Source organism: Bos taurus, unplaced genomic scaffold (genome assembly GCF_002263795.3).
Source record: "Bos taurus isolate L1 Dominette 01449 registration number 42190680 breed Hereford unplaced genomic scaffold, ARS-UCD2.0 Super-Scaffold_1723_ScbfJmS_2085, whole genome shotgun sequence".
NCBI classification, from domain to species: Eukaryota; Metazoa; Chordata; class Mammalia; order Artiodactyla; family Bovidae; genus Bos; species Bos taurus.
The window spans coordinates 9,048,190-9,070,829 of NW_020192292.1; the positions used below are offsets into that span (position 1 = coordinate 9,048,190).

At 39.9% G+C, this 22,640-nt stretch overlaps 1 protein-coding gene across 1 annotated transcript in view; it reads right to left on the reverse strand.

Annotated features, from left to right (window-relative positions):
- Nucleotides 1–22,640, reverse strand: part of INTS6L (integrator complex subunit 6 like) — a 55,849-nt gene that overhangs the window by 14,029 nt on the left and 19,180 nt on the right. The window contains 7 exon segments of the mRNA XM_024989337.2: nt 5,833–5,965; nt 9,302–9,454; nt 12,428–12,591; nt 15,870–15,998; nt 16,281–16,464; nt 16,706–16,795; nt 17,589–17,738. Coding sequence (XP_024845105.2) covers nt 5,833–5,965; nt 9,302–9,454; nt 12,428–12,591; nt 15,870–15,998; nt 16,281–16,464; nt 16,706–16,795; nt 17,589–17,738 — 1,003 coding nt within the window.

The following is a 22,640-nucleotide window of genomic DNA, read 5'->3' on the forward strand; positions in this document are numbered from 1 at the left end:
CATCTGAGCCACCAGGGAAGCTTACACTGCTTTAGTCACTATCTTTGCTGCTCAGAAAATGATTTCCATGGTATTAGATTTCTATTCACTTGGAGTCTGCAGAGTGGTAAAGATACCATGAACAATTAGCTCATCCACATTCGAAAGATGAGGAGGTGAGAGTGTGGAAGAAGAGTAAAACGACACTCTCAGCACCTCAAAAACTACAGATATTTTCTCTTCCAGTTCCTTTCTCCCCATTTCCAGCTCCAAAAAGGTGGGGTTTGAGTCCAAGCTCAGACACATGCTATGTACTTAGCTCAGTGAGCTTCAGGAAATCACTTCACCATTTTGTGCCTCCATTTCATCCATAAAATGAGTTTAATGATCATCACCTTACCCCATAGGATTGTTCTGAGTAACTAGATTATGGATGTGAAAACAATATCCAAAATTTATAAATAGCATAAACTGAAAAGCACTGGATATATAGTGATAAATAAATATCAAATTATCCTTTTCCAATTATTCTCTTTTCCTCTTCCTAATAATAACTGGTCTTAAGATGGAGATGAACTTTATTCTTTACACAAGTTCCCAGTTCTTAATTTTTTCAAAATAAGTGACTGAATGTGGCATATTTAAGAAGAGGACAAAAAGACAAGTTGCTACAAATGCTTTAGTTAATGACCCTCAATAGAAAAAAAAATTCCTAATTTCTCAATTGAGAGAGAATCTTTCCATCTGTAATAATCCGGTTACCACCCTACTGACATGATTCTTATGGTAGCTCATTGATCCAATTAAGCCTCACCCAGGTAAATTTTGGTGCTTAAATAATTAAACTTTTCTTAAATACTTTTGATGAAAATCTTTAATTAATAAACAGGAAACAGGGGTCACTTTTATGGACAGTTATTGTACTCTGCAGAACCACAGGGATGTTCCAGACATCAAAGTGTACATGACTTAAATTCACGACTTTTTACTAAATGCCCTGGTGATGGAATCCCAGTTGAGCTATCTCAAATCCTAAAAGTGCGTGCTGTACTCAATACGTCAGAAAATTTGGAAAACTCAGCAGTGGCCACAGGACTGGAAAAGGTCAGTTTTCATTTTAATCCCAAGGAAAGGAAATGCCAAAAAATGCTTAAACTACTGCACAATCGCACTCATCTCACATGCTAGTAAAGTAACGCTCAAAATTCTCCAAGCCAGGCTTCAGCAATATGTGAACCGTAAACTTCCAGATGTTCAAGCTGGTTTTAGAGAAGGCAGAGGAACCAGAGATCAAATTGCCAACATTCGCTGGATCATGGAAAAAGCAAGAGAGTTCCGGAAAAACATCTATTTATGCTTTATTGACTATGCCAAAGCCTTTGACTGTGTGGATCACAATAAACTGTGGAAAATTCTGAAAGAGATGGGAATACCAGACCACCTGATCTGCCTCTTGAGAAATCTGTATGCAGGTCAGGAAGCAACAGTCAGAACTGGACATGGAACAACAGGCTGGTTCCAAATAGGAAAAGGACTACGTCAAAGCTGTATATTGTCACCCTGCTTATTTAACTTATATGCAGAGTACATCATGAGATACGCTGGGCTGGAAGAAACACAAGCTGGAATCAAGATTGCTGGGAGAAAGATCAATAACCTCAGATATGCAGATGACACCACCCTTATGGCAGAAAGTGAAGAGGAACTCAAAAGCCTCTTGATGAAAGTGAAAGAGGAGAGTGAAAAAGTTGGCTTAAAGTTCAACATTCAGAAAACTAAGATCATGGCATCCGGTCCCATCACTTCATGGCAAATAGGTGGGGAAACAGTGGAAACGGTGGCTGACTTTATTTTTTGGGGCTCCAAAATCACTGCACATGGTGACTGCACCCATGAAATTAAAAGACGCTTACTCCTTGGAAGAAAAGTTATGACCAACCTAGACAGCATAATCAGAGAAGGCGATGGCACCCCACTCCAGTACTCTTGCCTGGAAAATCCCATGGATGGAGGAGCCTGGTAGGCTGCAGTCCATGGGGTCGCAAAGAGTTGGACACGACTGCACGACTTCACTTTCACTTTTCACCTTCATGCACTGGAGAAGGAAATGGCAACCCACTCCAGTATTCTTGCCTGGAGAATTCCAGGGACGGGGGAGCCTGGTAGGCTGCCGTCTATGGGGTCACACAGAGTCAGACACGACTGAAGTGACTTAGCAGCAGCAGCAGCAGACAGCATATTAAAAAGTAGAGACATTAATTTGCCAACAAAGGTCCGTCTCATCAAGGCTATGGTTTTTCCAGTAGTCATTTATGGATGTGAGAGTTGAACTATAAAGAAAGCTGAGCACCAAAGAATTGATGCTTTTGAAGTGTGGTGTTGGAGAAGACTCTTGAGAGTCCCTTGGACTGCGAGGAGATCCAACCAGTCCATTCTGAAGATCAGTCCTGGGTGTTCTTTGGAAGGACTGATGCTAAAGCTGAAACTCCAATACTTTGGCCACCTCATGCGAAGAGCTGCCTCATTGGAAAAGACCCTGATGCTGGGAAAGATTGAGGGCAGGAGGAGAAGAGGATGAGATGGTTGGATGGCATCACCAACTCAATGGACATGAATTTGAGTAAACTCTCGGAGTTGGTGATGGACAGGGAGGCCTGGTGTGCTGCAGTTCATGGGGTTGCAAAGAGTCGGACATGACCGCACGACTGAACTGAACTGAACTGCCTACTAAAACTACAAAACTGTTCTATATCTTTATATTATATCCTTATATATAATTAAAATATATAATTATATTATATGGAATATCAGGGACTTCAAGAGCTACTAAGATAACATAGATATTAATAATGAGAACAGTATTATTAATCAGACAATAATGACTGAAAGCGTTATTGAACACTTACTTTTTGCCAGGTAAGTTCAATGCAATTTAACTGTATTAAGGGCTTCCCTGGTGGCTCAGACAGTAAAGAATCTGCCTGCAATGTGGGACACATGAATTCAATCCCTGGGTCAGGAAGGTCCCCTGGAGAAGGGAATGGCTACCCACTCCAGTGTTCTTGCCTGGAGAATTCCATGGACAGAGGAGCCTTGGTGGGCTATAGTCCATGGGATCGCAGAGAGTCAGACATGACTGAGCGACTAACACAATTCATTTAACACCAATGAAATCCCTTTCAGGTAGGTACTATTATTATCCCCACTTTATAGATGAAATAGTTGAGGCACATAGAGGTTAAGTATCTTAACCAGGGTCATGAAGCTAACAAACAAACAGCAGAGCCAGGATTCATTATCAGGGCAGCTATACCCTACAGTTCAGACTCCAAATCTCTATGGAAACCACGCAACCCAGAAAGCGAAGTAATGGCAGAAGTATGGCTGGAAACTATTGCAGAACCTCAACATGAAACCCAACTTAGGGATTCAAGGGCACAAGGACCTCAGCCTCAAAGGGTGTATGCTCCTTGGAAGACACAGGTTATAAAAAAGCCTGTGTCTTCAAATGGATATTTGAAGCCAAAGAGAAGAATACGAACTGAGTCAAGAATGAGGTGAACCTCAAATGGATGTGTGGGATCAGGGAAGGGGAAGAAATCAAAGATGCCTCTGGGGTTTCTGGTTTGGAATGTTTGCAAAGGGATAATGATGGTCTAGGCAGGGTTGGGGAGAAGGCAATAGCACCCCACTCCAGTACTCTTGCCTGGCAAATCCCATGGACGGAGGAGCCTGGTGGGCTGCAGTCCATGAGGTCGCTAAGAATCGGACACGACTGAGCGACTTCACTTTCACTTTTCACTTTCATGCATTGGAGAAGGAAATGGCAACCCACTCCAGTGTTCTTGCCTGGAGAACCCCAGGGACGGGGGAGCCTGGTGGGCTGCCGTCTATGGGGTCACACAGAGTCGGACACGACTGAAGTGACTTAGCAGCAGCAACAGCAGCAGCAGGCAGGGTTGGATAGAGCCCTCCCCCAAATGATCAGGTAGACGATTTGCATTTTTTTTCCCATTTCATAGGTTTCCTTTTGCTCTCTACTGTATCCTTTGATCCACAAAAGTCTTTAAGTTTGATGTAGTCCCATGTGTTTATTTTCGCTTCTGTTGTCTGCACTTTTGGTGTTGTCTCTTTTTTATCATCTCTTACAATTGCATGTGAATCCACAATTATCTCAAAATAAAAAGTGTACTTAAAAAACAGAAAAATAATATTCTTAACAGTTTAACTGAAGATTAGCTAGTTTGATCCTTCATTTTATAGATGTGAAAACCAGAGGTCATAAAGGTATATTTAATAAGACAGGGTAAATAAACCCACAAAATACCTTTTATTGGTAGTATTATTAATATCAAAGACATAATCTATATTTTATATAAGTGACAATCACCTCTTAGAGGATATTTTTAGAGTAGACAAAGAAATAAAGTAAATAGGCTAGCCAAAACAATCATTTATGATGACCCACTCTTAATCTTCATTTGCAACATTTAAAAGAACTGCTTTATCAGGACATTTGATACATAGACTATTTATAGCACTAAAAAATCTTACGCTTTTAATGACTATATTAAAACTTGGTAAAGGTTTGATCCTTTTTGCAAAAATTAAGAAACCTCAGCAACTAAAAATGTTCGTAACTTTACAAGGAGGAGGATACTGTGCGGTACTATATTACTCTAAACAGACGTGGCTCCTTAAATGAGAGGAAAAAAAATCTCCATACACATTTTCAGTGATGTCTGAGTAACAGCTTCTGGAGTTGTTCCTTTTAGAATTTTGCCATGGAAACCACAGCTTCTACAACTGCAGTTACTGCAGAAGTCACTATTGTATCTATTACTTTAACTTGCTACCTTGCTTAAAACAGATGCCTCAAGAGCGTTTCCTATTCTTTTGTAGAGGAACTAACTGCAATCCAGGAATGCCATGGAAGCCCTATTTTCTGAAAAAGCCATCAGATTCTTGAAGTGTCAACCACAATCAATTTTGGGGGTGCCCAAACTAGTTTACCAAAAGCCAAGTGCACTTAAAACCAGAGAAAAGTGGGAATTCCCTGGCCGTCCAGTGGTTAGGACTCTGTACTTCCGATGCAGGGGCCACAGGTTTGATCTTGCATGCCTTGTGGCATAGCCAAAAATAAAATAAATGTAAATAAATGAAACAAAAAGAAAACAAGGAAGTGTGTACACACACATATTAAAAAAAGAAAAGAAAAGGGGTGACAACACTAGAGCTTGCAAACCAAAGAGCAGCATAAGAATCACACCCCACCCCCAGGAGAAGGGCATGGCAACCCACTCCAGTGTTCTTGCCTGGAGAATCCCATGGACAGAAGAACCTGGTGGGCTACAGTCCATGGGGTCACAAAGAGTCGGACAGGACTAAGTGACTAATACTTCCACTTTCCCAGGTGAAGAGTCTTTTCTGTCTGATGCAAAAACAACAAAAGGAAAACGAACACAACAGAAAGCAGGATGCCAATTCTATCTTTCTTAATCAGTTTTTAGACTTTTATATATCCTGACACCCATTACTCTTTGGATACATTTAAAATGCTTAGTTCATCATCAACTTTTCTTTTCTGCTGTATTTTAAAGATGACTAAGGGCTTCCCTGGTGGCTCATTGGTAAAGAATCTGCCTGCAATGCAGGAGGCCCGGCTTTAATCCCTGGGCAGGGAAGATCCCCTGGAGAAGGGAATGGCAACCCACTCCAGTATTCTTGCCTGGGAAATTCCATGGACAGAGGAGGTGGGTTATAGTCCCTAGGGTCACAAAGAGTCAGACCCAACTTAGCAACTAAACTACCACCACACTGAAAAGATGACTGAATGGCACATACTTGACTTACCTAAAAGAGGGAGTAAAACTGGGTAGTTGTACGGCATCACAAAGAGGTTTACACAAGTTAAAGTCGTACTGGCTTTTAAATAACCAAATGGATATCCAAGTTCATTGTATTTTCCACTGCTAGTAACAAATACCTGAGAAGATCATGAAGTAATATACAGTTATGACAATAAGGATTTTATGTCAAACCAAACTCACAGCAACATGCTATACCAGCATCTCTGGCACAATTGTAATTTTAAAATGGGAATACTGCTTTCTCTATATTTATGTCAAAAAATAGAATGTTCAGATTGCAATTCTTTTATAAATTGTGTTAGTAAATGAAATAACCATTTGGAGACCACAGGCTGCAACAACAATACCCAAATATTTACTTAGTTAGCACAATGGAAAATTAGGCTGAAATACCACTAAGTGATACCAGCCATTAAAACAAATTGACTTCTCAAAAGAACAAGTGGTGACCAGAGTGGAGACTTTAGGAAAATGGAACATGGCCCCATGCCTAAAGCATGCAATTACAAAAACAAAGCCCATTTAAAGGATTATGCTAACACTCCTTATGTGAACTACTATTAAGTCTTGCTCTACTTCCCTTTGATGCCCCATTTCCCTACCCATTTATTCATTTTTCATCCAATAAATATTTATGAGGAGTCTATTACAAGCCAGGCACTGGTGCTAATTATTTTGAGACAATTATATTGAGCAAGGAGATGCTTTGGTTCAATCTGGAAGGCATTTTCTCTTGTAAATAATCCTGGTGGAACAAACATTCAATAAAAATGAGAACATTAATCTTTATTACATATGACTAGCATCTTATTCCTTATTCCTGATTTGATATGATATTTTCAGGTCCCATTCGCCTGATATGCTATTCTGGAGTCCTCTAGCTATCATGATTTCTCTGTGTTCCATGTTCACTCTTTGGCCAAATCAGGACATTAGTATATAATTTTATGGACCTAGACCTTTTCTTTACCTTTTCTAACATCCTTCAGCAGGATATTTAAGACAGAAGTCACATCCTGATGGTGAACAGAACCCACTTACTTTGCTAATTCTTGTTCAACCAGCAACATCACCTACCAGTTCACTGAATTCTTTCTATACTTAGCTGTAGCTTAAAATAAATCTTTCCTATGTAATGGATGCCTCCACAAAACAATGGATTGTGTTAAAACATGACTCATCTACTAGATTTCATCTCTTAATCTGAACCTTAATAGAAACAGACAATTGTAATAAAACATGTTGGACCCAGGCTTCCCTGGTAGCTCAGCCGGTAAAGAATCTGCCTGCAATACAGGAGAACTGGGTTCCATCTCTGGGTTGGGAAGATCCCCTGGAGAAGGGAAAGGCTACCCACTCCAGTATTCTGGCCTGGAGAATTCCATGGACTGTACAGTCCATGGGGTCACAAAGAATCGGACACGACTGAGCGACTTTCACCACATGTTGGATTTCCTCCTGTTTCCTAAGTGTGTATAATAGAAAGAGGGGAAATCATCACAAAGGATAAAAAAGTTACAGCCAGCAAGGATCATACCTATAACTCTTCTGAAAGGAGAAGCACTGTTTTTTTTGTTCCTTGCTCACTCTCTTTCTGTCTTTATTCCCTCCCTTCCCACCCTCATACCTTCCTTCCTTCCCGTAAGCCCATTGAGTTTTTCCAAATTCTTTATCACCTGCAGATTCACAGAATTTGGAGGTTCAAAGGGATCATTAGAGATCATCTAGTCTAGAGAAAGTGTCTGGTCCAAAAACCACATAGTTGGTGGGAAAGCTGGGGTTAGAATCCAGTTTCCATTATGACTTTCCAAAATTTCCTGGCTCCTGGTTCATCTTATTCTTTTTCATTCCCACTAATTCATCGCATTAAACTACTCTAAACCAAAGTAACATAAGATGCAAGAGAAAGACATATGGCAAATTTAAGGGGTGCTGCAAGGATCGAGGACAGGATTTCTTAAGTTCCTTTGGAGAAGATTTACAAGGAAGATGCTATATAGAATAAAGGGTTTATTTGGGGGGAAAACTGTAATTTGTAATTTTATATGCTTGTATTCCAAAATGTTTTTCAATTCATAAATTCAAGCTTTTACCTTGATTTTAACTTAGCATGCTCTCATCCCTATATCTACATTTCTAGCACATTTTGGTGTATTTTATTGAAATATAAACATACATTCAAAATTGCATGAATTATAAGTATACAGTTCAATGAATGCTCAAAAAATGAACGTATATGTGTCATCAGCACCTGGATCAAGAAATAGAACCTGACCAGAAAACCCTTCGTGTCTTTTTCTGGTCACCATTCTGTACCCCCAAGAGAAATCACTCTCCTGACTTTGAACAAAATAAAAGGCAATCTTACATCTTTTTGAACTATATAAAGTTGAATCATATGATATGTGATCTTTTATGTCTGGCTTCTTTCGCTCAGTATTATATTTATGAGATCACTCTGTTTCTTGCACTTTTACATCCTTGCTTTACACCTGTTCCTTTTTGTCTACCCAGTTTTAGCATCTTTGTAGAATTTAAGTAGTTTAAAGACAACTAGTAGCAATGATTTCACATTGTAGGTTGAAACAGATGGTGGTCTGAAAGTGTCCCTAGCGTAAGTAAAATGTAACAATTACTGATTGCTGTAGTTTAGAAATAGAACAAACATTCTTACAGTGTAGGACTTCCTTATTATATTCAAATAAAATAGCTGTGATTACCATATATGGATTTTCACAAATTAAAATCCAAAGGTGAGTCTATTAACAAATAAGCAAGCCCTCCTGGCTGAAGTGTACCTCTTGGAAGGGTCAGTGTTGTACATCTGCCTATGCATCTCCTTCATCCAAGGAAAATCCATACCACACACACCAGTGTGGTTTGAACTACAAGAAGAGCTTGATTACATTACACTAATACATAAAGTAATTTCAGGTTTATGTTTTTGTTTTGTTTTGTTTGTCAAAAATGTCTTGTACTGGGAATTCCCTGGCAGTCCAGTGGTTAGGGCTCTACATTTTTACTGCAGAGGGCGTGAGTTTGATCCCTGGTTGGGGAACTAAGATCCTGCAAGTCATGTGGTTTGACCAAAAAAACAAAACAAAACAAAAAACCTTTGTCCAATCTGTCAAGTTCACAATAAGGACTGAGAACATTGCTTCAGCTGCAGAAGCCATAGCCACAGCCTTTAACCTGGGGTCCCTGGATAGGCTTCAGGGGAGTCCTCCAAATATGTAGGTTTCATCAGGTTCCTTAAATGGCAATGTGTATGGTAGGCTAACTTCAGCCTGAAGTTATTTGCTTAGCCATGTTGCTTACTTGATAGCATTTGTGAGAAACATTATTAATAGACTCAGCCCAACTATTCCCAGATTAACCTTTGAAAGTTCTTTAAACAATTCCCAGATCTCTGAGTGGTTCCAGACATTTGGCTAACAACAAAGGGGAAGTACCTGCCAGCAAGTATGGGGCGACTTTCGTTCCAGGATGTACTGAGTTAAGGGTGAAGGTTCAAGTTCATATTTGTCAAAGGGAAGTTTGTCTATTACCATTGGCTCACAATCTATACAGGAGAACCTCACAATAGGATGAGATGTTCGTGGAGGCTAAAAAACAAGAGGGGAAAATACAATCTGTTATCAAGACAGTTGATATATCTGACAACTCTGAAGCTCTTTTTAAGTCCTTATTGGTCATTCATTTTTAAAAACAATTTTAATTGAAGGATAATTGCTTTACAGAATTTTGTGGTTTTCTGTCATACATCAACAAGAATCAGCCATAGTTACATGCAACTCTTTCATGTTTTGTTAAACCATCGCTGAGATATATAGATGGGCTGTTTTGCGAAAGATGGCTCTTGAGCTCTAAGTGTCATCAATGGCAGAGGGGACTCAGATTCTTTCGCTCTACCATCTACTTGGCATTGGGAAGAAGAAAGGTAAATTATAACACTCATAACTACAGTTTTAGGGAAGTAAAAAATAAAACTGCCTTGAATATTAAGAACCCGGAAATTCAGATCCACTTTGTGACATTCAAGGACTATCTTCCCTTCACTACTTTGTATGTAAGGTTTCAGATAAGTCAGAAACTGCTAGGAAAGAGGAAATTCATGAAGCTTTCAAATGAGGTAATGACAGAGCTGGAGCCACTAACAAGCAAGATGAACAATTATAAAGGAATGGAAAAGGCAAGACAGAGACTGAAAATGAGCCTGTCACAACTCCAGGGCCTAGCTGAAATTTTCTTTGCAGCTGAATTTTTATAGCATTTCTCACACCCAAACACTTACTGAACAGCTAGAGATGGGGATGCTCTTGGCTGGGCTGAAAGGCCCGTGTACCTGGGGTACCAGAGCAGACTGATGGAGCAGTCATTTTATTAACGGGTTTAGCTTGTGGGGATGGAGAGCACCAGTGAGAGAAATGGTGGCAGCAAGGGCAAACGGAGAGAGAAAGAGACAGGACAAGTCACAAGGTCAAGAGTGAGACGTGGCTCTGTGTACTCTTGCTCAGAGATCTGTAAGGCTGATGTGAATATGATAAAACATCTCCTTTTCTTTATAAAAGGGAAAAACATGCTAATTTGCCTTTATGATTTACAAACCTACAAGATGTTTTGGGGACTGAGAAAAATAGCCTTCCAATGTGCTTTTAAAGCTGGAGAAATGGACTGCCCCTGGTGGTCGAGTGGTTGGGTCTCTGCACTTCCAATGTGGAGGCCATGGGTTCGGTCCCTGGTTGGGGAACTAGGATCCCACACGCCCTGTCATGTGGCCAAAATTTAAAAAAAAAAAAGAAAAAAAAAAAAACCTGGAGGAACAGTAACACAAGCTATGTGAGTTACCTGGAATTTCTTCAATTCTGTTTTTTTCCCTGATTTTAATTTTAATCAAACTTGTGAAATATTTCTGACTTATTAGATTGAAATCTATAAAAAGACATAAGTGAAACCCCGTCACCAGCAATAATGATGCAGATTTGTAACTAAAACATTCACTCTGGGGTTTGAAGGAGCTGAGAGTAACTGGGCTCTGAGGTTTAACAAGCATGCCACCTCAGTGTCCTGAGGGACAGACGAGGAGATGGAGCCTCACCCACTGCAGGGACTGAGGATGGCTCTTCAGTCGTATATTCTGGCCTTCCATGGGCACCTCTGAAAAAAATGCAGGAACCTCAAAATAGCAATCAGGAGAAAAATCCAGTTCATGTCAGAAATGTCTAAAATTTAGATAGACTATAGATTGGCTGAATCTGGAAGGCAGTGGAAAAGCAGTGACCATTTTGTGCCTCTTTCTCCGCCCCACCCCTAGCAAGGATTGTTGTTGCCGTTTAGTCACTAAGTCATGTACAACTCTGTGACTCCATGAACTGTCACATGGAAGTCGGCCAGGCTTCCCTGTCCATGGTATTTTCCAGACAAGAATTCTGCAGTGGGTTGCCATTTCCTTCTCTGGGGGATCTTCTGAACCCAGAGACTGAACCCACGTTTCCTGCATTGGCAGGTGGATTCTTTGCCACTGAGACACCTGGATGCCCCAAGGATTGCTCTGGCCTTTTTATATTGGCTGGGAGGAGGGAGGAGGATGAAAAGGAGAATAGGTTTCACATGGAGCAACCACAATATCAAACCCTGTTCCACCAAATATGGTGAACAAAAAGATAAATCTTTGCTTAAAGATAATTTTTAAAATATTGCTTAATTACTCATCATTCAAAGACTCTTAAGAGTCCCTTGGACTGCAAGGAGATCCAACCAATCCATCCTAAAGGAGATCAGTCCTGAATATTCATTGGAAGGACTGATGCTGAAGCTGAAACTCCAATAACTTTGGCCACCTGATGAGAAGAACTGACTCACTGGAAAAGACCCTGATGCTGGGAAAGATTGAAGCGGGGAGAGAAAGGGACGACAGAGGATGAGATGGTTGGATGGCATCACAGACTCAATGGACATGAGTTTGAGTAAACTCTGGGAGTTGGTGATGGACAGGGAGGCCTGGCATGCTGCAGTCCATGGGATTGCGAAGAGTCAGATACGACTGAGCAACTGAACTGAACTGAACCGAAAAGTACACTGCCAAGGAACTCAAGTCCACTGATTATAAAAATACTGAAAAGTAGGCCCACAAAGTCCCACTACATGTCCAATGGCTCCCTCAGAGAATGGATGAATCTCTGCTTTGAATACATTTCTAGAACCTATACACAGTGTAAACTAAGTTCTAATTTCCCAAGGATGTACATGAAAATCAGTGCCTGCCCTTTTCATGCATTGTGTTTACCACAGAAATTCAGTCGGCGGCTCTGAAATAAAAACCAAGCCACAGATTGCAACAGCATCAAAAACAACAATATTTTAAAATCTAAAGAGGGTAGATTAAGTGGCAAAGGCAACTGAGAGAAAGAATGCCCTAACAGAAAGGAAGTCCTCTCTTGCTTTTAGTACAAGCTAGACTTTCCAGTAAGTGATAGAAGGCACAGCTTAAAAGTTTCCAAGCTATTTTAAACAGTTCTCTGTAATCAGCTAATTGAAAATCCAGAATGATGTTTACCTTTTTGTTTTATGACACTTACTAGTGAAGGCAAATTCTGATCTGGCCAAAAAGATTCTGGAATTGGCCAATGCCCAACAGGAACACCAGTCTTAGAGTTAGGCCGCACATAAATGAGCTTATGACAACTATGCCATGGCTGAGCAGCAAATGAATTGCTTGGCCTGGATGAATCCATAAGTCCATCTGAAAATTAAACAAAAGACAGAATAAGGCATGAATTTCTTTGTACAGCCACTGATCTCCTTGTACAGATTTTTCAGTTGAAAGCAAAGTACAAAACAAGACCAAAACAGTGATTCATGAAAGATGGAAGAAAAAAAGTGACTCCACTAGACTTTCTAAATGTTTTCTCTGGCTACTCTTTTCTGTTTTTGTTTTTTTGTTTTGTTTTTATCATTACTTTTTTTATTGGAGTGCAGTTGCTTTACAATCGCAACTCTTTTCATCATCTAATCCAACTCCTCTAATCTGATATCCCATACCCTTCTTCCTTAACTATAACCGAAATAGGTAGTTATATGGAAAACTGTCATAAAGTTAGTTTTAAATTTTCTGAGGTTTGACACAAATTAAACACACTAAACCACAACAATTATTTTTTCACATTAGGCGTATGAAAATTGTTCATTCCCTGGTATAGTTTCACTTTTTTGGAATCTGACAGAATAAGTCATAAAATCCATTTAGATTTTTTTTCTATTTTCAACTAGATTAAAAAAGTATTCTTTACTAAACAGTTAGACCCAATGACCACAAAGGCAAATTCACTGAAAGGTAGAAGGAACGATGACAATACAATCAATCTATGTATATAGTTGGGGAGGGAATACAAAGTGAATGCATCAAGTTTATATGGACTACTTCATTATAATTTCCTTCTTCACCCATATTAAAATCCCATGGAAACTGGGCATCATATAATGCTGAATAATATACCCTGAGTGTATTTTAATTATTTGAGCTAGTGTATTTCATTTGCCCCCTGAAAACAGGGCAAGGCAGAGTTACATAACCTTTAATGTTATGATTCATTAGTCTAAATTATAATTGTAAAAAATACGTGATAATGATTTGAGTCTCATGTTTTTCTTAAATTACATACCATTTGATTTACTTATTTAAGCATTACTTTAAACAAGTAATTACTTTAGAGCAGGGGATTTACTGAGGTCCATGAAACTATAGAGAATACATATAATGGCTTCAGGGAACCAAAAGATCCCCTCTGAAGTTGAGTTAGTTCACAGTTCTGGGGATGTGGTTTTTTTTAGGAGAAAATTCTTAGCTTTCATCAGAATCTCAAAGGTTAAGAACTCTGGACAAAGGGAAAATGGAGCTAGAAAGAATGTTTGAGCTATTTATATGGCACGATCTAACTGGTTTTCAGTAGGAAAGTTCCCAGCTCACGGGAAGGTAATGAACACAAAATTATGGACTTGAGTGGTCTATCATTACCAATGCAACATGTCCTTCCTTTACAATTAATTATTTTGAAATAGGCTGTGAGGCCTCAGTCTTCTATAGCAGGTGTTTCTTAAGGTATTTAACATTTATTATTTTATTTCTTAATGGACTTTAAAGTCATCTTTTATGTTTCCCAAAAATCCTGTTAAAAATTTTTAGATCAAAGTACATGAAATATATATGTGTATATATATGTATTTATATTTATTTGAGAAGCAATAACTTCACACTATCCATTCTTCCCAGTCAAGCACATGGTACCTCTCCATTTAATATAGACTTTTTTGTTTCTCTTGGTAGAGTTCTATAAATTTATTCATAGAAGTTCTAGGCCACCTCTACATATGTTTTTTAAAACTTATATTTTAATTGGAGGATAATTGCTTTACAATGCTGTATTTGTTTCTACTGTACAACAATGTGAAGCAGCCATAAGCATGCATATATTCCCTCCCTCTTGAACCTCTCTTCCACTCCCCGCCCCACCCCACCCCTCTAGGTCATCACGGAGCACTGAGCTGAGCTCCCTCTGCTATGCAGCAGCTTCCCCTTAGCTATGTATTTCATACATGGTTACATGGTAGTGTATATATGTCAATGCTACTCTCTCGCTTCACCCCACCCTCCCCTTCCCACCCTGTGTCCCCAAGTCCATTATCTGTGTGTTTTTTAATTGGAGTCCAAGAACCCCTGAAATGAAATACAAAATTATGTGTGCATGTGTTGTCCATGTACTTTTTTCTGGAGAGAGGGGTCTCTATTTTTCCACTAGCTTCTTAAAGGGTTTTAGAGACTAAAAAGCAAAAAATTCAGGAATCATAGGATCCACTGACTCAGCAAGAAATGTGTCTTTCTGCCCCTTTGCACTTACCCTTTTGCTCTCCAGGCAGCTACCACTAATTGTGGCCACAACAATTAAAATGTATGAATCAGATCAGACAAGCACTGCGGTGATGATGGAGTCTAGGTACACACGGGTATATGTGCTGTGCATGAACCGACAGGAATGAAGACAAGCTATGGCCTAGAACAGAGCTCTCAGTGAAGTCACTCAGTCATGTCCAACTCTTTGTGACCCCATGGACTGTAGCCTACCAGGCTCCTCAGTCCATGGAATTTTCCAGGCAAGAGTGCTGGAGTGGGTTGCCATTTCCTTCTCCAGGGGATCTTCCCAACTCAGGGATCAAACCCAGGTCTCCCGCTTTACTGTCTGAGCCACCAGGGAAGCCCAGAGCTCTGAGGGAGCCATGCAATGGGGTATGATTCCCTTTTCCAATACAAAAGCAGCTCTGCTTTCATATTTTGAGATGTTGACGTTTCTATAAAATCTCATTTGAAGACAAAAGGTTCTGCAGTTAATAAATGGCCAAGAGGGACTTCCCTTGCAGTTCAGTGGTTAAGACTCTGCCCTTCCAGTGCAGGGGCCCAGGTTCCATCCCTGGTCAAGGAACTAAGATCCCACAAGCCACGTGGAGCCCTCCGTGACTTCCCCCCACCCCCCAGAAAAAGAACAGTGGCCAGGAAAATACTGGTGTAGGATCTTATAGAATACTAGCAGGTCCTGGCTAAACATTCACAACCTCTTGCTGATGTGTAGTAACAAATATAGATTTTATCAAGATAGTTTGACACATTGGCGCTCACAAGACCAAAACCAGATGGCTGGCTAAGTGGCACTCTGTCGTGAATATCCAGCTATTTTATGACTAGAGAAGTGAAGAATTCAGTGTTATCCTAACACTAGGACCAGAAATATGAAATGGGCAGGGAAAGGGAAGAATGTTCTGAGGAAGAATTGACATTGAATTAAAGCTAGAAAGGTAGCCACAGGCAACGGATGAATGGCAGTTGTTTGGATGCATGTCTGTGACCACTTGAATGTGGGTGGCTAGTGAAGACAGTATTCTCTTACGATTAGTTTAATGTTTTCTCAGTCTCAGATTGCTCTCCTATGTAAACACTTCAAGGTTAAAAGAAAAAAAGGTGATCTACTGTACCTTCTCCAATAGGAAGTGGATCTGGTCCTGTTTTTTCAAAGTTAATAACTACACCACTCTGAACTTTTTGAACTAAAGATTCTAAACATTGATTCAACATTCTTTGTGTTCTAACACAGTAGGAGCGACCTAAACCAGAAGGAAAAACAAATAGTACAAGGTTGATCAAATAAAATACTACTTAACAATACAAGCATTTGAAATCCTAAAATACAACTCAAAATAATCAAAACTATGAGCCACCAGGGAAGCTCACACGGGGGGGCAAACCTCACACTAATGATGAGCTTAAGCAGCAGAGTTAAAAGATACAGAAGGGAAAAAAGTAAAGCTAGGATATGGCATTTAGGGAAAGTGGTACTCTGCTGCCCTGAATTCTTCGCTTTAGAAATAGCAAATATCCGCCAATACCTCCTGTGACTTCACACATCTGTGTGATGGCAGATTCATCAGTTGGTACACTCCCTATCTGCTCTGGTTCAGTAGAAGCCAATCCAGGCAAACGCAACACCAGGGCAAACAACCTTTGATCCCAACGAAAAGGTTCTTTAGTTAGTTCACTTCCAGGCAGAGGAGAATTCAAAGGCAGATGAAGCTGATAAGGCAAAATTGTAAAAGTTTCATCATAACAACTCATACAGAAATGAAGACAATTCAAGAGTTAAAGGGTTCACTTTTCTTTGATGTTGTCAATAAAATGAGGCAATCTTTCAAGGATTCCCAAGATGGAACGTTTGATTAAATTTATTCTTAACTGGGAATGTATGCCTCCCACATGCAGAAATAGCTGCATGTTCTCTGCCATTTAAACGAGATTAAAAAAAATGAAATCTCACCTCTTCTTGAACGCCAGAAGTACTTGTTAACTTGTTTCCATCTGTGATGGTAATTAAAATAGATGGTTCTAAAAAAAATGGATTTCGTCCCTAAAATACATTTAAAAAGTATTAGAGCCATGTAAAGTAATAAAATTATATTTCAATTTTTACATTTATCTTGCCTATGATCTCTCAAGTGTGTGATAAAATTTGCCTGGATAAATAAGAAGGAAAAGATTAGGGACTGAAGTGGGTGGGGATCAAAATAACAATCTCTACAGAGGTAACATTCAGAATAAACTGAGGAATTCTTATAATTCGGGAACCTCTCAAACTATAACATCCAAATCCCCCCACCCTCTGCTTTCTAGGTAACCATGAAAGATATTAAAGACATTACAATGGCAGCATCAGCCACACCCATGATTCCATTCAGAATCTTGGCACAGAAAGGGGGATATAAGTGACTTATATCTGTAACCTGGACGGTGACTCTGGTTATTGTGAGCAGTTTTTACAGTAGAAAAGTGCAATGATCACTGCAGCAAACACTATTCTGCCTTCCTCTTATGATAGAGCTTTTTCATAACTTGGGAGGGATGAGGGACTTAAGGACTCTGAAAGTTTCTCTTCAATTGTCTTGTTCAATTTTTTTCGGCAATTTATTCATCCCATTATAACTGATGATCTGATGGGTAGGCAATTTTAACCATTTTATGGTCAAAGCACATAAAAGACTCTACCTAAAGGATTTTTGTTAAAGGATATATTTAAACTACACATGGACCTCCTTTTGGATGTTATGAAAAGGAGCAGAAAACTTGGCTGCCATGCTCAATTTTAAATTCTTACCCCAAGTCACCAAAATAAATTAGCTATACTCACTCAAAGAATTTTTTACCTGTCCATAATTGTCTATTCCAGATATTAATCTATTGAGATTTAACAAATCAAATGAGGATCTTAGAGCCTGACCAAGAGTAGTCAGTCCAGAAGCCTGAAGATTTTTTAGTTCACTCATGAATGTTGCGTGATTTTCCTTCCAACCAGCCTGAAAACCAAACATTTACAAAAAATTCCCAATTACACAATGAACAATATATAAAATGCAAACAACCACTAAATAACAAGTATCAAACCTCTAACAAATCAATAATTCCTTGTGTGCATGTGTGTGCTTAGTTGCTCAGTTGTCTGACTCTTTGCAACCCCATGGACTGTAGGCTCCCAGGCTCCTCAGTCCATAGAATTCTCCAGGCAAAAATACTGGAGTGGGTTGCCATTTCCTTCTCCAGGGGATCTTCCCAACCCAGGGACCAAACCCACATCTCCTGCACTGCAGGCAGATTCTTTACCCACTGAGCCATTGGGGAAGCCCAATAGTTCATTTTATATTCTATATATTGACTGATCAAGTGGAACTAAAGAAAGCAACCAGTTTGAGAAAGATCTGCCACCCTCGATGATCAAGACCAAAGATGCAAACAGTGAATTCAGTCCATTGTGGCTGGTGGGCTTTGGCTCAAGAAGTCTGCTAGTTTTCTATTCAGGCTCAATCAAACCTGCCAAAACACCACAGTATTTACTTTAGTTTGACACTGAGGATGAACAAGGAATAAGGGGGAGAGGAAGGAGTTATTTTTTTAAATGCATCATCCTTGATACAGACAATCAACTATTATCAGCATCTGACCTACCTGAGCTTTTCTAACCAAGATAATTTTTCCCAAACAATACTTTCACTTTAAACGAAAGTATAAGGAGAATTATAGGAATAAAGTCACAAGTATCTGGAGACAAACTGTCTGGCATCTTTAAGCATTCAGAAAGCCCCAAGTCTAGAGTAAGGGAGAAAGAAAAGAAACAAAAACATTTGGCAAAGAAGCAGCATAGCCTAGGCACCCTTAGCTGGTATGAACAGTAGCAAAGAACCAAAAACTCAAGGTCAACAGCCAATATGCTGTGGTTGAATGGTTTGTAGAATAGAAGGAAAGGACCACATTGACTGGTCAGCAATGCGGCTATAAAAACAAAGCAGCATGAAATGCCAAGAAGAGAAGCAAAAAGAAGATGGCAGCTAACAGGTCACAAAGGAGTAGACCAGCAAGGTAGAGGGCAGGCAGCACAGCCTGGCAACCTGGTGGGACAAACGGCAACTGCCCTAAGGGCAGTCGTGTAATATGCTGAAAGCTGAATCATGCCCACCAGATCAGTACAGCTGGAGGTGGAAAGCCAGAGCAAATAATGCAAAGCTAAATGAAGTGACTGAAGTTTCATATTTAGCTAAAGACCATTATCCATATAACTAGAGCAAACATTATCTTTTAGTTTTATAGCCTTCTAAAGCAATCTGGGTCAGAATGACTGAGAGGCAGAAGAGATTGCCTGTACCCTACTATGAAGAATCTGCATAACCTTGAGCAAATTTGTTGGCTTTTAGGACCTACATTTCATTATCTGAAAATGAAGAGATTTAGATAAACAGGGATACTGTGTGAGGCTGTATATGTTACAACCCTGTAGAGCCATTCAAACGAGAATGGTGCCCCCTAGGTTTGAACAGCACCCAACCTTCATAACCATTCAAGGTGAAGGGGATCCTGATTTAAGATCTTTTCCAGTCCAACACTCTGGATTCTGTGAAGTTAAGAATGTGCATTGTGTGTGTGTGTTTGCTAACATATACTATTAAGTCAAAGCATCTAAAGGTCAAATCCATGTATTCCTTTGGCCCAAGGAATATCTTATCAGTTTACTTAAAAGCAAGGATTATTATTTCAACTGTCCTCATCAAATACTTAGAAATATCAGATGATTATAAATCACACTGAATTAAAAACTAACTCTTTGAAGTAGAAGAGAAGGTCTACAGCTGGGGGTCTGGGAGAGAGATAGTATCAATTCTTTCCTTTATTTATCCAACCAATTTTTATGGACCAACTATGCTATGCTGGGCAGAATGCTACATGCTGGAGATGTTGAGAGGAATTAGCCCTTGATGAGTTCAAGCCGCAAAGGAATAAGAAATGCAGATATGGGGACGGAAAGAACAAATAACCAGGGAGTTAGGGAAGCCTGTCGCAGAAGATTGGGCATTTGAAGAAGTCTAATGGCAGAAGACTTGGAAAGGAAATGGCAACCCACTCCAGTAGTCTTGCCTGGAGAATCCCATGGACAAAGGAGCCTGGTGGGCTACAGTCCATGGAGTCCCAAAGAGTTGGACACCAATGAGCGACTAACACACACACACACACACACACACACACACACACACACACAATGGCAGGAGAAGATGATCACGGGATCCCTACGCTGATGTGAGGAGTGGAGGGGGCAGTCCAAAGGAAGAGAATAGAGAGTTTATAAAAGGCTAGGGCTTCCTGAGGAGCCACAAGTAATTTGATTATCATCGCTCTGGGTACACGGTGGGAGGCAAAGCTGATAAGCTGGGCTCTGACTGTAATGTGCTTTGTACACTGTGCTCAGTACTTTGGATTTTATCTGTCGGCCCTAGGAATGACTTGAAGTTTTTAATTAGGGAGTGGCATGATCATATCTGTATTTTAGCAAGATCATTCTCTTGGGAGTTGGAGAATAAATTGTGGGGTGGAGGGGAAGCTGAAGCTTGAGGTAGGGAAACTGGTTTGGGGAATGTTGCAATAACTTACAAGAAATGTGATGAAAGCCTGAGCGAGGGCAGTGGAGATGGAGAGGAGGCTGCAGATTAAAGAAGTATTTCAGAGGTGGGTGGAGTCAGAAGGATTTAGTAGCTAATTAGGGGGATGCGTGAGGGATAAAAAGGGTCATACATTAGGCTGAGTTTTCTGGCTTGGGCAAACCTGTGAATGGTGGTGTCTTTCACCCAGAAGGCACTTTATAGACTTTTTTTTCCCAGAATGACTTCATTTAGCAATTTAACTTCTACACTGCAATCTTAGTTCTTTCTGCAGTGAGTGTTGAACTCCTGAGACCCACCGGATAATTCAAGGCACAACTAAAGAAAAAAATAGTGAACTATTTAATCTGGTAAAGGGCTGGGATAAGGTTTGAGTACCATCTAAGCAAGCACCCTATAACTCATCAGTGTTTCAAATATTGTGTACAAATTGTCACTAATCCACCTGTCAGAATAATTGCTCCTTAAAACTTCCTTTATCATATGAGTTGAAAACGTTTTACAAATTGCTTCTACACCTGAATCACCGGCATTCAATTTTTAGGCCAATTCCAATCCTTTGCAATGAATTAGATAATACATGAGATTTGAATGCTAGGCCTATCTCAGTACTAAAAGTGTATGGGCTACATTTACTACCCAAAACAATAAATTTCCTGGTAGCAGTTTAGTTTCTTCTAGAGAAGAATTAATGCCCCTAAATCCAGTCCTCAAAATGCTGAAGGGGAAAAAAGGCCTAAAGAGGAATTTAAATATCTGTAGAGTCTTATTAATGTGAAAAATTCTTCCCAAAAGATAATTATTTAGAGCCAGTGGGAGAGAGTAGATGTTTATATTCTTCAGTCACTGCTTGTAGTTGATTTCTTCATAAATGAATTCAGGACAGCTCGTTGTTCTTAATAAAGTCTTTTATTTCAAATTACTCCAAAGATATCCTACTTTTATGTCAGTAAAATCTTTCTCTTTTAAAACTCCTTATTTTATATTGGAGTAGCTGAAACTCCAGTACTTTGGCCACCTCATGTGAAGAGTTGACTCATTGGAAAAGACTCTGATGCCGGGAGGGACTGGGGGCAAGAGGAGAAGGGGACGACAGAGGATGAGATGGCTGGATGGCATCACTGACTCGATGGATGTGAGTCTGAGTGAACTCCGGGAGTTGGTGATGGACAGGGAGGCCTGGCGTGCTGCGATTCATGGGGTCACAAAGAGTCGGACACGACTGAGCGACTGATCTGATCTGATAGCTGATTACCAATGTTGTGATAGTTTCAGGTGGACAGCAAAGAGACTCAGCCATACATATACATGTATCTATACATGTATCCAATCTCCCACAGTAAAGCCTTTACTTCTGACAGTAATTTTCATAGATTTTTATGGAGCGTTACAGCTTACAAAGCGCTTTCACACTTCACATTTGCCTAAGACAATCCTATAAAATAAGCATGGTATTACCATCCCTATTTTGTTTTCATAAGCCAGGAGGAAGTAAGATGTGGGTATGTCTTGTTTGGAGAATGGGGACAGTCAGAGAGGAAGTCTGGAGTTGCACTATTCAGCCACATGGGGCCACTGAGAACTTGAAACATGGCCAGTCTGACTCGAGATTACTTTTTAATGTGGCTACTAGAAAATCTGAACTGTTGTGGATGGCTGGCATTATATACCTATTAGGTAGAGATGATCTAGAGGGAGCTGAAGGTCAGGCAGGAGAACTTGGCCTTGCATTGGCAGAAAATAGACTCATTATAGATTTCAGGGCAGGGGGAGACAGGATCAAACAGCATCTCAGGAAGGTCAGTCTGGCAGTGAATTATAGGATAGACTGGAGAAGAAGAAGCTGTAGCTAGGAAAAAGAAGCTAGGAGGTTTGAATAGGCATCCAGGTCTGAGGGAATCAGGGTCTGAATCAGGATAGAAATTAAGAGGAAGGGGTTAATTGAGAAACATTTGAACCACCAAAATAGGACTTGGTGACAGACAGACAATAGGCCTAAAGGAGACAGAGTAAAAGATGATTACAAAACTTCTAACCTGAGAGCACTGAAGAATAGATGTTCAGGACAAAGGAGTAAGCTGGGGTGGGGGGAATTCTAAACTAAGACTTTGCTGTGTTCACAGATCAAGTTTTTAAAGTCTCCCAGAAGTAAAATGAGGATAATGATATGATAACAAATAATAATCACAGGCAATATTTATCAGTGCCTATGTGTCAGGAACTCGCTTATGCTAAACAGAATATTTTATATGTATCCTTCTCATTTGAGCCTCATAA